Source organism: Dysidea avara, chromosome 8 (assembly GCF_963678975.1).
Source record: "Dysidea avara chromosome 8, odDysAvar1.4, whole genome shotgun sequence".
Lineage (NCBI taxonomy): Eukaryota > Metazoa > Porifera > Demospongiae > Dictyoceratida > Dysideidae > Dysidea > Dysidea avara.
Genome location: NC_089279.1, coordinates 35906413 through 35922265, shown reverse-complemented (window position 1 = coordinate 35922265; position 15853 = coordinate 35906413). Strand labels below are relative to the sequence as shown.

The 15853-nt window shown below is 41.1% G+C and overlaps 2 protein-coding genes across 4 annotated transcripts in view; one reads left to right on the top strand and one right to left on the bottom strand.

The window, feature by feature from the left end:
- Positions 1 to 15853, top strand: part of LOC136265058 (G patch domain-containing protein 1-like) — a 42081-nt gene that overhangs the window by 22488 nt on the left and 3740 nt on the right. Inside the window, exon 9 of the mRNA XM_066059833.1 lies at positions 15509 to 15589. Within this exon, the coding sequence (XP_065915905.1) occupies positions 15509 to 15589 (81 nt within the window). The remainder of the gene's footprint in view (positions 1 to 15508; positions 15590 to 15853) is intronic.
- On the bottom strand, positions 8521 to 14134 carry LOC136265057 (uncharacterized). Of its 3 annotated transcripts, none has more exons than XM_066059829.1 (2): positions 9164 to 14134; positions 8521 to 8835 (listed from the first exon to the last, which is right to left on the bottom strand). In XM_066059829.1, exon 1 carries the CDS (start codon positions 13941 to 13943, stop codon positions 10962 to 10964), a length of 2982 nt encoding a protein of 993 aa, XP_065915901.1. In that variant the 5' UTR covers positions 13944 to 14134; the 3' UTR covers positions 8521 to 8835; positions 9164 to 10961. The 3 variants fall into 3 exon arrangements, with proteins under 3 accessions (XP_065915901.1, XP_065915902.1, XP_065915903.1); XM_066059830.1 differs by having other exon boundaries at positions 8521 to 8831; XM_066059831.1 differs by lacking the exon at positions 8521 to 8835 and having other exon boundaries at positions 8866 to 10165; positions 10327 to 14134.

Here is a 15853-nt window from a genome sequence, read left to right as displayed (position 1 = left end):
CACTTCATTTTAAGCTGTTCCACCTGTTGTATACAAAGCATTACAAGCAATGAACAATACGAGGAGCCCCACTACATTCACTACTAAATTGTAACTAAATGTACATCCCCAACTATCAATTACTGAGAATGAAGTTGCCAGTACACTTCAGCTATGTTCTACCTGTTATACAACTGTGAACAACAGCATGAGAAGTGTCTCTACGATCAACCCAGTCACTATGGAGTATATGGACAGTTCTTGTGATAGCTGAACTGAAGCCATTACATGTTCACCACAACACAAGGAGGACAATGGCAAATCCATGATGTACAGTGTATACACTGTAGCCATTGCAGTTGGTGAAAAGTCTCGTCTCAGGCAGAAACGACATCGAACAGTGAAGAAATCAATCCTGTTGCTAATTTTAATCACAGAAGCTAGAGAGATTTAGAGTTGCCATGGAGCCATTTATGTGCTTTGCCAAACTGTCATGAAGAGGTTTTTGGATAATATAGGACAGCTAAAATCCCATGATCTCTTCTACACAGTACTACCATACTATATGATAACTAGATCATCTTAGTACTCTCTGTATACACTGTTTAGTATACTAAATAGTGGAAGTACATGTAATAGTTGTAACACGGGCATGAGGGCTTTGCCTGATATGTATGCCCGACTTCCCGAAGGGTGCAGGCAAAGCCCGAATGCCCCGTGTCTAGTGTTGGGCGATATATCGATATTATATCGTATCGTTTGATTTTTTGCTGATATCGAAAAGTATCGATATATTTTTCAAAACTCGATATTTCGATACGATACATCACGTGATCTGATTTAATTTTAAAATGTCTATTTTAGCTTATTTAATAGTTAATTGTAGCTTTCCATTACCTTCAGCAATTTTCTAATTACTGTTACTCTTGTGTATGTGGACAGGAAATCCCCATTGTGTATAGCCGTAGCTACCTAATATCAAATTATGTGAAAACTAGCAATTTGCAGGTGCAAATTAATGTTACAATATCGTATCGAAAAGTATCAATATCGGTCAATTTTAGTCAATATCGTATCGATATCGTATCGTTCTGAAAATCCTGGTATCGCCCATCACTACCCGTGTCACAGATAGTATGTAACATTTATCAGACTAATAGCCTGTACAGGGCGATCAATCATCCAAGCCATTGTGAGTGTAGCCACTGGATGTATTATATATGCATGCCTAAAATTTTTGATTGTGGGTCAGCAATTAGTACGTTCCAGTTACGTTTGGTTACAGTGAATGGACATATCCTAGTGATATCATGGAGGATTTCATTTACGTTAGTTTAATGTTTTAATCAGTGCTATTGAATCTTTTATAGAAAAATTACAAAGTTTACTAAAGGCCTAGATAGGTAAGCTTGCTTGTAGAGTGGTTACTCTGTGCAGAGTGGTAGCTCCATGATGGGGCGTGTCCGTATTTGAAAATGTGTGAAAACGATCGGTGAATAAGCTATAACACTCGTACTCACCTTAGCCCAATGTTTTTCAACTCGTAGGATGGCAAGGATAACAAAATGCTCTCCGTCTGAGTGGTTTCATGTAAGTCATGCATCCTAATCACGTGAGTATTAATCGATCCTCACAATTGATTTTGGTTCTATATGATCACAGCCCAGTTGTAACCCGGCTAGCTGGGATACATACTAAATGTAGCCCGGGCGGCTCCTTTAATCTGAGGTGTGAAAGTGTTACAATGGATATTGTTACTGTGCATGAACAACTAAAATATTTCTTGTCTACTTTACAAAGGAACAAATCAAAAACGATTATGTATTTATCCTAGATTATAATCAAAGCAATTGTATATAGCCATGTTGTTGTAGGCTGTATAGCATCAGTTCTGTGAAGTGACAAGTTTTAATGGTTTCTGTTTCACTGTAGCATGTAGCAGTTGCACCGAACTCTTCACTTTTTCTAACTTCTGTTTTAATTGTGGCAATGCCTTGTTGGCAATCTTTTCAACAATCCGACATCTCTTCTTTCTGAGTAATACACATATTGAGCAGATATTAGTTGCCATCGAGTTTACAGCTACAGCTGTGACTTGTATAGATTTCAGATACTAGTAGTTTTCTTGTGTCAATTCTAGAACTCCACCCGCATGCGAGATAGCTGCTGTAAAACTCAAGACTGTTTGCAATTCTGTGATGGAAGCTTGTAGTTGCTTTACTTGAGGAACCAACTTGTTGTCTACCATTTCCATCACCTTGTTATCCAACCATGTTTCAACTATCATTGGTATTACCATTAATCCTAATACCATACAAAACAACACACACAGTGGGATTGCTGCACCTAATAATGGGCCTAATACATCAAAGGCAAATATATATGTCCATAGAATGGCAGCTACCCCTCCACTGGATACAACAAAACTCCAGGCTCCAACACCACATTGTAGAACTTTTTTGTATCTGTTAATATGATCAACTGTTGTCCCCAGAGACTTCACTACTAGTTCGCTATCTGACATCACCTTACTGGTAGCTCTAATAACACTGTCATTATTGTACAAAGTGTCTACAAACTCTTCAACATGATCTGGAGTAGCTGCCATTATAGTAACTCCTTCACTAACTGGTGAAGTCAGTCAGTGTACAAGTATTTATACTGACTAGTGTAGTGTGTGAGGTACCATCAACACTTGTGTGTGTTGTAACTGACTGGGCTGGACAGAGGGTTAGGGTCCACCACTGAACAAGATGTGATGATTGAGAACTTTAATAAAACAAAAGAAAAGAACTTCAAAAATTTTCATTGCCAAGTCTTGTGATTTGTGTGATAATGTCAAAGGCAGTTGTTGTTTCTGGGATATCCATTATTACCTCCTTTATACAGCAAGTGTGATAATTAGTATGTGTTGTGTGTGTCCCTAACACCAAGAGTTACATTATTAACTCTTGCTAACACATTTTAAGTTGTGGTCAGAAGTCTTCACTTCTCTATCTCTGACTCATGTCAAGATATTATGTTATTCTGGTCATCATTGTTCATCCTTTAACATATCATTGTTACCAGTCAGGAGATGTACGGGTTGTCACTATCAGTGTAATTGTAAGTTTACTAGACGGAAAATTAAAGATTGTGTTCTTACAAAAACTTTGGTACTAAGATTTTTGTCATATGATTGTATCCAACAAGACACAAAGTATTTCAATTTGTGTCTTATAGATTTTTCCTTTTGTGGGTTTTCTTTGGTTTAAAGAAAATTACTGTATACATTTCTACATAACAGGACTGCCAGGCAAATGAACTCCCGAGCCATAATTTGAGACAATATGGTAAGACATAACAAAGTTTTAGAGTGTACTTAGTTAGTAGTAAAAGTATACACACAAAATAAACTTAACTAGAAAGCAACAATTCATCATACAGTTGGGATCATGAAGGTTTGGGTCTTTCTGGCCAAAAAGAGTCACCCAAAAACCAGCTTCACAATACCGTCTGGTGCCGTGGCAGTATATTGGTTAGGTATAACCAAGCCCAAAAGTGCCTTCAGTACGACCCTAAATGCTTCCAAATTCCAATAGACTGTAAATATTTTTTAAAAGTGTATTTAATGGTTTAACTGCCTGCCTGCCTGCCTGCCTGCCTGCCTGCCTGCCTGCCTGCCTGCCTGCCTGCCTGCCTGCCTGCCTGCCTGCCCAGCACGTGCCTTTTTTTTCTACTGGGGGCAAGGGCAGTCCATCAAGCCCTGGGAAAAAGTACGTTTGTAAACAGGAATCGTCTTTTTTTTCTGTGGTGGCTGGATTGATTTCAGAGGCACTTCTGATACTGTTCTTCTTTTATAACACTGTGTAATAGTGTGAAAGTGAAGTGTGATGGCCACTTTCTAGTCAGTATAATTTTTTTGTAGTTATTTTTTTTTGTGATAGTGTATAAATACATAAATAAATGAGCACACACACAAAACAACTATCCGCTGCAGCTGGATGGAGGGCCCAATAGCAGGACAGTCTTTGCATTATACCTACAAAACATATGGAGAGTTGCTGGATCAAATTCCTGAAAACCTTAGTCAGTATAATTGCGCACACAAATCATCCGTATTTTTTGTGTCGACTGTATTGATTGCAGAGGCACTTCTCCTCCTACTGTTCTTCATTTGTAGCACTGTGTAACAGGCTGAACATAGCTGAAAGTGAAGCTTAATAACCACTTCACTTATACACGGGTTCAGCAGTCATAATAATGTTATGTAAACAAACAAGTATAAGGAATTTTACATTCAATTATTGATAATAGAAAAAAGAGTAGGGAAACAAGGGAGGTCTCCTACACATGTAGATATGACTGAAGTACAGATTAAATGTTGACTAGTATATCTGTGGGTGTAGGGACCTCCCTTGTTTCCCAACTTTTTTCTATGATCCCTAATTGAACTTACAATTCCTATTACTTGCAATATATACACTAAGGAGAGTATCCTACTCTCATATATATTGTGAAGTTATTACATAATGACAATGTGTTGTGGTTTGTGATGTACGTCTGTGACAGCCATAAAAGTGCAGTAATCATTAGCACTGTGCTACATTCACAGTGCTAATGATTATTGAAACCCGTATTCGTGAATGGCCTGGCAAGAATGCCCACGCAGTTGTCCAAACCCAATGAAGATATGTCTATAGTTCACGCTGAGAGCTCGAGTTAGTTCAGTTGCTAGCAACATTATTGGACACACGTTCAATTGATATTATGTTCAATTAATAACATCATTAGTTATACAGAGACTCAGAAGCATTACATCATAACTTCATGGTACATCCTTCTACAGGAGTATAGAGCAGGATACTCTCCTCAGTATCTTTATGAACTCTTGATAAAGGGTTTATGCATTACTATAATACTTACATGAAGTCCCTGTTCCCTGTGTTCCTCACAGTTAGCTAGTTCTGAAGATATTGAGGCTCATGTTAATTCCAAACACAACTATGTCAGTAATTTTCTTCCTCCCCTAATGTAGGACATTCACTAACTACCTGATCACATGAGCCCTACTGGATACAGATTGTTGCATCTTTGTCATAAAAATTAGAAACAGACAAGCAAAGAGGAGCCCCTCTGCAATCAATACCTGTCACTACTAAATTGTAACTAAATGTACATCCCCAACTATCAATTACTGAGAATGAAGTTGCCAGTACACTTCAGCTATGCTCTACCTGTTATACAACTATGAAGAACAGCATGAGAAGTGTCTCTACAATCAACCCAGTCACTATGTAGTATATGGACAGTTCTTGTGATAGCTGAACTGAAGCCATTACATGTTCACCACAACACAAGGAGGACAAACGCAAATCCATGATGTACAGTGTGTACACTGTAGCCATTGCAGTTGGTGAAAAAAATGTCTCTGGTGGAAGTGACAAAACAGTAAAGAAATCAATCTTGTAACCATTTTTTAAAATCATAAAAAATGTTAGAGATTTAGGGTCGCTCTGAAGCCATATATGGACTTGGTCATGTCTTGCCAAGCTGTCATGAAGGAAGAGTGAGGTTGTTTTTGGATAATATTGGACAGCTAAAATCCCATGATCTCTTCTACACAGTACTACCATACTATATGATAACTAGATCATCTTAGTACTCTCTGTATACACTGTTTAGTATACTAAATAGTGGAAGTAAATTGATTGTTATTACTGTACATGAACAACTAAAATATTTCTTGTGTACTCGACTAAGGAAAAAACCAAAAATAATTATGTATGCATTTATGGTAGAATATAATCAAACAGTGTTATTGTATAGGCTGATTAGCATGAGTTCTGTAGTTTGAAGTATTTCTGTTTCACTATAATACTTGTACTGAAACCTTCACTTCTTCTATGTTCTGTTTTAACTGCGGCAATGCCTTGTTGGCAACCTGTTGAGTTATCCAACATCTCCTCTGTCTGAGTAAGGCATATATTGAGCAGATATTAGTTGCCACTAACTTGACAGCTACAGCTGTGAGTTGTATAGATTTCAGATACCGGTAGTTTTCATGTGTCGATTCTAGAGTTCCATAGATTGCTTCTGCCAAACTTGAGACTGTTTGCAACTCTGTAATGGAATCTTGTAGTTGTGTTACTTGAGGAGCCAACTTGTCATTTACAGTTTCCATCGCCTTGATATCCAGCCATGTTTCAACTATCATTGGTATTACCATTAATCCTAACACCATACAAAACAACACACATAGCAGGATTGCTGCACCTAATAATGGACCTAATACATCAAAGACAAATATATATGTCCATAGAATGGCAGCTACCCCTCCACTGGATACAACAAAACTCCAGGCTCCAACACCACATTGTGGAACTTTGTATTTGCTAATCTGATCAACTGTTGTCTCCAGATACTTCACTACTAGTTCACTATCTGACACCACCTTACTGGTAGCTCTAATAACACTGTCTATAAACTCTTCACCATGATATGGACTAGCTGCCATTATAGTAACTCCTTCACTAACTGGTGAAGTCAGTCAGTGTACAAGTATTTATACTGACTAGTGTAGTGTGTGAGGTACCATCAACACTTGTGTGTGTTGTAACTGACTGGGCTGGACAGAGGGTTAGGTGTCACCACTAAACAAGATGTGATGATTGAGAACTTTAATATTATAAATAAAATAAAAGAAAGAAGCTTCAAAAATTTCATTAACAAAGTCTTTTGATTTGTGTGGTAAAGCCATAACTCATTTAAGTGGCTACTGTGATGTCCATCATGACCCTCTTTGGGTAGGCCCCCTTCTTTTACAAATTTGTGTCCCTAAGACATTTTAAGTTATACCGTATAGCGGGAAATTTTCGAAAGGTTAAATTTTCGAAAAAGAGTGCATGATTGGAAATTCGAAAAAATATTTTCGAAACAATGCCTCTTTACTGCGCCGCACCGTAGATAATTAACTCACGGAGGAAGCTGATCACATACATAACTAGAATTTGCTGCTTTGATTGTTCAGTATAGCTAGATAAACGCCCAATCTGGTTTTGATAGAATCTCATCTAGCTATCCTAGGATCTTCCTTCGTAGGATGAACCATGTTGTTTGGTGGATTTCGCCCGAGATTTTGCCTCAGTAGCCTGCGGATTGAGCCATAGCTAAGTACATAGCGTTTTTCAGCCCATATAGCTAGATGTTTGCTGATAATTATAGTCTTTCCTAATAATTTCTGGTCTCTCTAGCTCTTGTAGGCTTCTAGACTCGTGGTGTCATTCGTGCTCGCTCATGTGCATGCTCGTGGTAGCTATAGCTATATGGCTGGCTCAGTGCCTAGCTATAATACATTAGGTCTGGTTATAGCTAACTGATATTTAATAGTAGAAACTATGCGTGTGTGCACTCGCAAAAATCATTTAGCTATATATACCTAGTTTGATCGTCACTTCAAAGCCAGGATGTACTATTTTCGAAAAGATATTTTCGGAAACACATACATAGTTATTTTCGAATTTTTCGAAAATTTAACCTTTCCCGCTATACGGTAGTCAGACCATCAGTACTTCAGAATTCTTTACTTTTCTGATTCATGTTATGCCCAAATAAGGTATAATATTATAGCATTTCAAGTCCATTATAGTATCAGTCTCACAAGTTGTCTCTATCAATAAAGTCACACTGTACACTGTACTACACATCTATTCTATACAGTAACATTAATACTAGTGTAATTTTAAAAGTTATTAATTTAAAATGAAGTAGGGTTCCAGCAAGCTATAATTAAAAAGGGGCATGGTTGCCTGTGTTTTCTACAGAAGATACAGCTGGGGGTTGGTTGCTGTTCTCTGATCGTTTAAGGGTGTGGCTAAATGTACTGATCATTTAATAGTATGGTTTGTTATTCTATAAGTGTAGCTACAGGTATCCATTCCTCTTACGATTAGTGAAAATACATCAGATAGTTTTGTGGTGTCTAAACAGGCACTGCTTCAGTATGGATTCCTTGTATGATGACCATGTGTTTGAAGATAAAAGGAAAGGCAAAGCACAGGGGCAGACACTTGTTGGAACCAGATAAGGCGAATGCCACAAATTGGTTTGTTATTGTGATGTGAAATGGTGGCTGTGTGCTGCCTCATTTGGTCTATAACTTTATAGGTTACCCTTCCCAAAAGAATAATATTATATTTCATCTGTGCTGCCTTGCAAATGTGGTTAGGAATTAAGTGACCAGAGACAGGCAGACCAAAAATTGAATATTTGCTGTGTTAACTTCTGTCCTGTTTTTTTCACTGGATTTGATGTGCTAGACTCTTCTTTTAAAGGTACTTTTCATCACATATGATATGTATTACTATTATGGTTTTTGTTAGCAGCATTTTAGCAGGTGGACCCTACTAAACAGTAGTACTAGCTGTACTGTTTGATGTAACCAGTATTGTGTTGTCAACACTACCTCCCTCACCATACTATTACCCCTACCACCCTACAACACATTGGGTTGTGCCGCCACCAAACGTGGGCTACCAATCATCACTCTAGAAGAAAGTTGTGCCGCCACCAAACGTGGGCTACCAATCATCAAATTTTTAAACCAACAAAATTACAACCATAACACCTAAGTCAATAAACTACAACTACCGGTTGAGTGGGGGGCTTAGCTCCAAATCATAATAACCGTAAATAATAAATTTGTGGCTGTCCAGCCCCCAGACAACCACCGGGAAAAACCTAGTAGGCTTTTCTTTTTTTTTTTTTTTTTTGCCTACTAGGAAAAACCAAAACAAATAGAGCTCCACTCATGTGTATGCAAAACCAAAACAAACAAGAAAAAGTCAACTATTCCTCTGCCATCCAGCCCTCAGCTACCTATAGTCAAGGAAAATCAAATATCCATAACATCACAGGGAGGGTGGGAGGGGTAACCCACTAGTGTGAACACGTGGCGTAGAATGAACTTTTCACGCTACAACAGCCTTTTAAAACCCTTGTCACGTGAGATGCTCACGTGACCACCAATAGTATTCATGCGGGAGCTTATTTTCTGTCTAATTCATTACATTCAACCGACAGAAAATACACCTCCCTCACCATACTATTACCCCTACCACCCTACAACACATTGGGTTGTGCCGCCACCAAACGTGGGCTACCAATCATCACTCTAGGGTTACAAAGAAAGCTTGTACAAGAATACATTATAAACCCAGCTGTTTGGTGACAGACAATCTGTGCTCTACTGAGTCATCCACATAGCCATCCTTGGCATTTTCGGACTTCCAACGTCCGTGACGCTTAAACAGCCTATCTGGCACACCTGCATTAGCTGCCTTAGTAGCTCCCCCAGAACTCAGACTGTGCAAACCAAAATCGGTCGGATTATATCCCAGCATACCGACCTTTCTTTTGAATTGCTCCCACATGCATGTGTAGCTAATACTGCCTGCCTCACGAAGGCATTCACCATTCTTGGTCCTACGTATCGGCCGGAAAAGGAATCTCTGCACCTGCAGTGAAGTATCAGTTCTCTGTAAATAATTTTCCAAGTATGACACAGGACAGGTCTCCTTTCCACTTCTTGCAATGATCACTTCATCCCCTCTCCTGAGCTGGTCCGTTTTACTATGGGGAATCTTGATCACCATAGCATCCTGCCTGAGTGATATATGGCTAGTCTGGACATTGATCAATTCACTAAATCTCAGGAACCCTGCAAATGCAATAAGACATGCAGTAGTTAAACGCATATCTGACAGGGAGCCACTCCGCTTTGCATCTGCTACCATTTGCTCCAGCATCTCGACCTTTACTGGGGTTTTCTTGCAGACTGGCTTAGCTAGCATTCTCTGTAAACCTTGTAACGTTGCCTTTACCAACGGGGAACCTACTGGGGATACCAGCCCTGCCGTTGAGTGTATCCAAGATAAAGCATTACAAGCCTCTTCTGCTGCTGATTTGGATTGTAAAGTATCACCTATATACTGGAGGTACAATGCAACATGAGCTTCTTTAGCTGGCACAACTGGCAACTGATGCTGCTTCGCCCAGGACTTCCACCTCCTGAATGCTCCCAAGTACTTTTTGACTGTGGAGCCAGCTCGACCATGTAGGACAGTATCCGGAATCCTCTTTGCCAGCTCCTGCAGAGCAGGGTCCTGCAACTCTTTCAAATCCAGCCAGGCTCCATGGGAGAATACCTCTGAAAAATATATAAGCAGACATTCGTGACCACATACAATTAGTATACCCTCGTAAAAATTCTCAATTTATATAACCAGCAATACGTTACAATTATCGGCCTTCAAGGATTAACTGTTTCCCTGAACAACAGCACTCCAGGCTGTGGCAACACTAACTCACCTCACCAAGCTGGGGCCCTACCCTGGTAGAATCCCGACCGCACTCCAGGCTATGACCATACTCAGGTCATGGATCACCAGCACTCCAGGCTGTGACCATACTCCGGTCATATAACACCAGCACTCCGGGCTGTGACCATACTCGGGTCATATAACACCAGCACTCCAGGCTGTGACCATACTCAGGTCGTATAACACCAGCACTCCAGGCTGAGACCATACTCGGTCATATAACCCGGCACTCCAGGCTGAGACCATACTCAGGTCATATAACACCAGCACTCCAGGCTGTGACCATACTCAGGTCATATAACACCAGCACTCCAGGCTGTGACCATACTCAGGTCATATAACACCAGCACTCCAGGCTGTAACCATACTCAAGTCATGGACCTCACTCCAGGTTGTGACCATACTCCGGTCATAGAACACCCACACTCCGGGCTGTGACCCTACTCAGGTCATAGAACACCAGCACTCCGGCTGCAATCGTACTCGGTCCTAGAACACCAGCGCTCCAGGCTGTAACCATACTCCAGTCATAGAACAGCAGAACTCTGGCTGTGACCATACTCCGGTCGTGAACACCAGCACTCCAGGCTACTAACTGTTGTAAACAAGAAACCATCCTAACAGCTACCATTTGAGACGCAAGGCTATCACTGGGGTGTTAGGGACCCCTTTAAACAAATTGCAACCCGAGCGACCTTCTACAAACAGGCCTTCAACTTTGGGTAGTTCCCTAACTTCTTTCACAAACTGGGCTGGATTGGTCCCGTTGGGAAAAATTAGCGGCCAAAAAGGGGCTGAAACCCACTTAGGAATAACCAACGTTCCTTTAGCCTTTGTAATGCTAGCATGCTTTAACAGCCGCGGGACCAGAAACGGTGGGGGGCACCACCAATTAATATCCTGGCCCCAGTCACACGTGAAAGCGTCAATGGCCTCAGTACCCGGGCAATAATAACGCGAGTTGAAACGTGACACTTGATTGTTACACCAATCAGCAAACCTATCAATAGTGTGAGGCCCCCAAAGCCTGTCTAGTTCCTTGAATACCAATGGGTTTAGCGACCAATCATCGTAGTCAATAATTCTACTAATGTAGTCTGCTACTTCATTCTCCCGCCTAGGTATCCACTCTGGCTCTAATCGAATTCTGGCCACCACTGAGGATTCAAAAATAGCCAATGCCTCCTGCTGGAGGGCTGCTTTTTTGCTACCACATTGAACTATCCTAACCACATTTTGATTGTCTGTAAACCACCTTATCCTTTCATTTTGCAGCTTGGGACCAAATGATTCCAAAACCAAACGCACCGCTCTAAGCTCCCGCCAAGTAGAGCTTTGCTGGGCCTCCTCCTTAGTCCATTGACCACTGGCAATAAGGCCTCCATGCTCTACTGTATAACCCCCAAACCCAGTGTCACTTGCATCTGAGAAAACCACCCTCACTGCTGATGGCTTGGGCCATAAATTTTGTCCATTAAATTCCTTTATTTTCCCAATCCAAAATTCCACTTCACTTTTCGCCTCCTCAGGAAGCTGTAATAGGGCACACCATGATCGCCTAGTGTTCAGTGCGCCATATAGGCTGCGTGTCATGAGGCGTGTAACTGGGCCTAGAGCCATCGACATGGATATTAATTTGCCAATAGCACTAGCCAACATTCTAGCAGGGACAGTTGGCCTTTTCACCAACGACTGCAACAAGTCACAAGTGTTTTCTAATTTTGATTCTGGCACTACTATTTTACCCTTCTCCAAATCAATTTCAAAACCAAGCCAAATTAATCGTTTAACAGGTACCCATTGTGACTTAGCCTCATTAACTACAAAGCCAGCTTCACCCAGATCATTGCGTATCTGTACACTCACCCTTTTTGCCTGGTCCTCACCCTTTACTGCCACTATACCGTCATCTAAGTACAGGACAACCTTCAAACCTTGGCCCCTCCAGTATGCAATAAGTGGTCTCAAAAGTTTGGTAAAAGCATAGCATGCTGAAGCTAAACCAAAAGGTAAAACTGTAAATACAAAATACTTGGGGACACCTTTCAAGTCCCAAGCAAACCCTAGAAAAGATTGGTGCTCTTCAATTATATCCAAGTGGTGATAGCCTGATTTCAGATCGAATTTCATCAAGAAATCCCCCTTCTCAAACATCAAAGTGGCAATTCTTAGGTCTTCATATTTAAAATGGTCTTTACGTAAGAACTGGTTCAAGTGCCTAAGATTTACTACCAACCTATGCTTACCACTGTGGCTAGCTACGACTGATAGGGGACTACAAATTGTTGGCCTTGTTCCCACCTCTCTCACACACCTGTTGTTTACTAGCTCCTGCACACTGTCCGTGACAAAATCCTTGTAGTCCCCGGTAGACTTGTGGTTACCCTGCTCAAACGGGGTAGGCATAAACTGGAGGGGTAACCTATAGCCATTTTGAATCCAATCAATTACTGTAGCTGGGGCCATAAGAACCTTGGACCAAAACAGGATATTTTGCTTAAGCCTCCCTTGTACGTCCACTATTTGTGGGCCTCTGGCCCCCATATTTTCCCATTCCCAGGATCTAGCCAGTTCCCACTCATTCTCAAAGCTGGCAGAGCCTAACCCAAAACTGTCTAGGGGTTCAGGAGGGACATGCTCACTGTCCAGAGCTTCTTGCCCACCACATGCCCCAGCAGGCCCAGTTGTAGTAAGTTCAAGGCCATCAACACTTGGAATTAGGTTTTCACTACTTTGTGAAGGTGTCTTATCAACACCTTCTTTGTACTCAGTTAGTTTGCAATTTTGCTGAGCTGTCTCATCAACACCCTTTTTCAGTCCTATGTTATGAGCCACCCCTTGACTCTGGGAGTCCTTTACTCCACTATGACATTGACCCACAGAATCAACACTACATGTTGTAACACTTATGTCGCCAACGGCACCAACACATGATTGACCAAAAGGATACGGTTGCTGATTCCTGGGACAACTCCTTGCTAAGTGGCCCATCTGCGAGCAACTGTAGCAGGGCCCAATTGGTCTTGTCACGGTCCTTGGTCCTGGTGGCATCCTGGCAGCACCCTCATTGGACCTCGGTGCCTCCTCTCTCCTGGGCTTCTTTCTGCTGGCCGGCCCACCAGACGCTGCACGTTTACGCTTGGCGTCCCTCTCTTTCCGAGCACGGTACAGCCGCTTCTCGTCGTCCGAATTATCCGCAAGCTCATCGGCCTCATATTCGGCGACTACTCCCCAATCCGAACGATCAGCAATTCTGATGTGTTTTTGACGAACACGGATCTCCTCATCACCTTGCTCCAGTTCAGCTTTTGCTTGCTCCAGAGCTCGCTGGGAAGGCTCGTCGGTTGCTGTTATCTTCTCCAGCTGCTTTTTGGCAGCTTGCACGTGGTCGTCTATCTTGTCATTAAAGACGAACTGGGCTTCACAACCCTTTTTCTTAAACGTGTGCGTCTTGCGAGTGAGTTTCTCCATGACGCTTTGGGAACATGCCGCTTGGGATGCGACCATCTCCTGACGGAATTCGCTGAACTTGGCGGCAAACTGCTCCCCGATGGTCGTCGAGACTGCACTAGCAATCTGCCGTACTTGTTCTTCTTCCATCGACATCTGTTGAAAAGAACTGTCCAAAAAACCAAAAAGGTAACCCACTAGTGTGAACACGTGGCGTAGAATGAACTTTTCACGCTACAACAGCCTTTTAAAACCCTTGTCACGTGAGATGCTCACGTGACCACCAATAGTATTCATGCGGGAGCTTATTTTCTGTCTAATTCATTACATTCAACCGACAGAAAATACACATTGACCTTCTGTGCTGTTGCAACATTGTTCTGAGAGAAAACATGTTCACTTCTTTAATATTACTGACTGTCATGACATAAACATTACTGACTGAAGAGTTGTGTTGACTAGTTACCCATCCAGTTTGTTGTACACCTGATCCACTAGTGATATAGACTAACAAGGCTCTTGTAATCATGACCTGAACCCTATTGTATGCTATAGCGAGCATGCTTCGTCCTTACACCACTTGCGTTCACCGCCAATTTTTCAGTGAGAGCACTTCGCCAAATATTAGTTTTGCCAATGTTTGTTGTTATGCGGTAATTTAGATAAAAGGTTACAATGATACATATTGACCTATCAAAATGCAAGATTATAGTAAATGTCTGTAATCTACTGTGTATCAATAGTAGTCACAATACCAGTAAACTTGTGTAAAGGTGTCAAACTAGTAGGAGAAGGACTTTTATTGAACAAATATTTGAGATATAATGGTTTCACATATTGAGATATAGGTTTTGTAATATCACAAAGCCCTTATGAAGTTTGCAAAGTATTCTACGTAGTTAGTCTACACAGCTTGATAAGCTGCACACCTGTATCTTCAGGATAAGAAAGTTACATGATAGGGCAGGGCTGGTGTGGCTTTATAAGGTGGTTTTGTTAGCAAGTTACAAAATGCGAATATTCTATTCCAGTCCTGAGATGTGGCCGGTCGTGTGACAGTATATAGTTTGTGCCCGCATGCCCTGTTTTTGCAGGCCTGGTAGCTCTTGTAAAGCAACTCTCTAAAGGCAGACTTCTCCTTGTCTGTGATTCTCATACCCACATAAATGATCAATACACCACACAAGATATCATGGTGTCATCAAGACAGTGGCACAGCTGCATGACTATCAGGGAACCGTACAGTCATCATCAGTACTCTGGGATGACATCCAGTGTCCCTTGTACCATTTTTATCACCTTGCTATTCAGCTATGCTTCAACTCTGTTTAAAGTTACAATTCCTAGTTCCATACAGACCAGCGCTACCAACAGGATTACTCACAAAATCTATGACCGAGTAATGATCCTAGTATACCACAGCTTAGTATATTAAAGCTATACCAACACTCATCACAACACATCACCAGACTGTAGTACCATATTGTACAACTTTGTTGTATTTGTTAATATGATCAACTGTTGTCTCCAGATACTCCACTACTAGTTCACTATCTGACATCACCTTACTGGTAGCTCTAATAACACTGTCATTATTGTATTAGCTCCCATTATTACAGCTCTTCCTTCACTAACTGGTGAATCAGTCAGTGTACAACTATTTATACTGACTAGTGTACCCTGCTGTTGATGTCATTGAGTATGTTATATTCTCTTATCAGGTTATAAACCATTTGCTGATGATCCTGCCAAGCAGTTGAGGTATGAAGATTACTTGTCCGGCAAACAAGAAACTTGTTCAGGTATGTAGTAAGTAGGCAGTAAGTAATGTTGGAGGTAATGCGTTGCATCCAATTAGATTTACAGTGAATTAATCAGAAATGCAGTCGCACTGCACGAGTCAATGATATAGGATCAGTGTTATATAGATTATTGTAAATTATAGTTAGTTGCCAGTATTAACATTCATTTCTTGGCCTCACCAGATATTAGCTGCTAGTTTTAGTTTCCAGTTACTTTTAGTTTTGTGGACAAATCTTTTTTTGTACAGCCAAGCTGTTTTTTTG

What these genes read in the sequence shown, in the direction of transcription:
- LOC136265057 (XM_066059829.1), bottom strand. Translation starts at nt 13,943, where the DNA reads ATGTCGATGGAAGAAGAACAAGTACGGCAGATTGCTAGTGCAGTCTCG.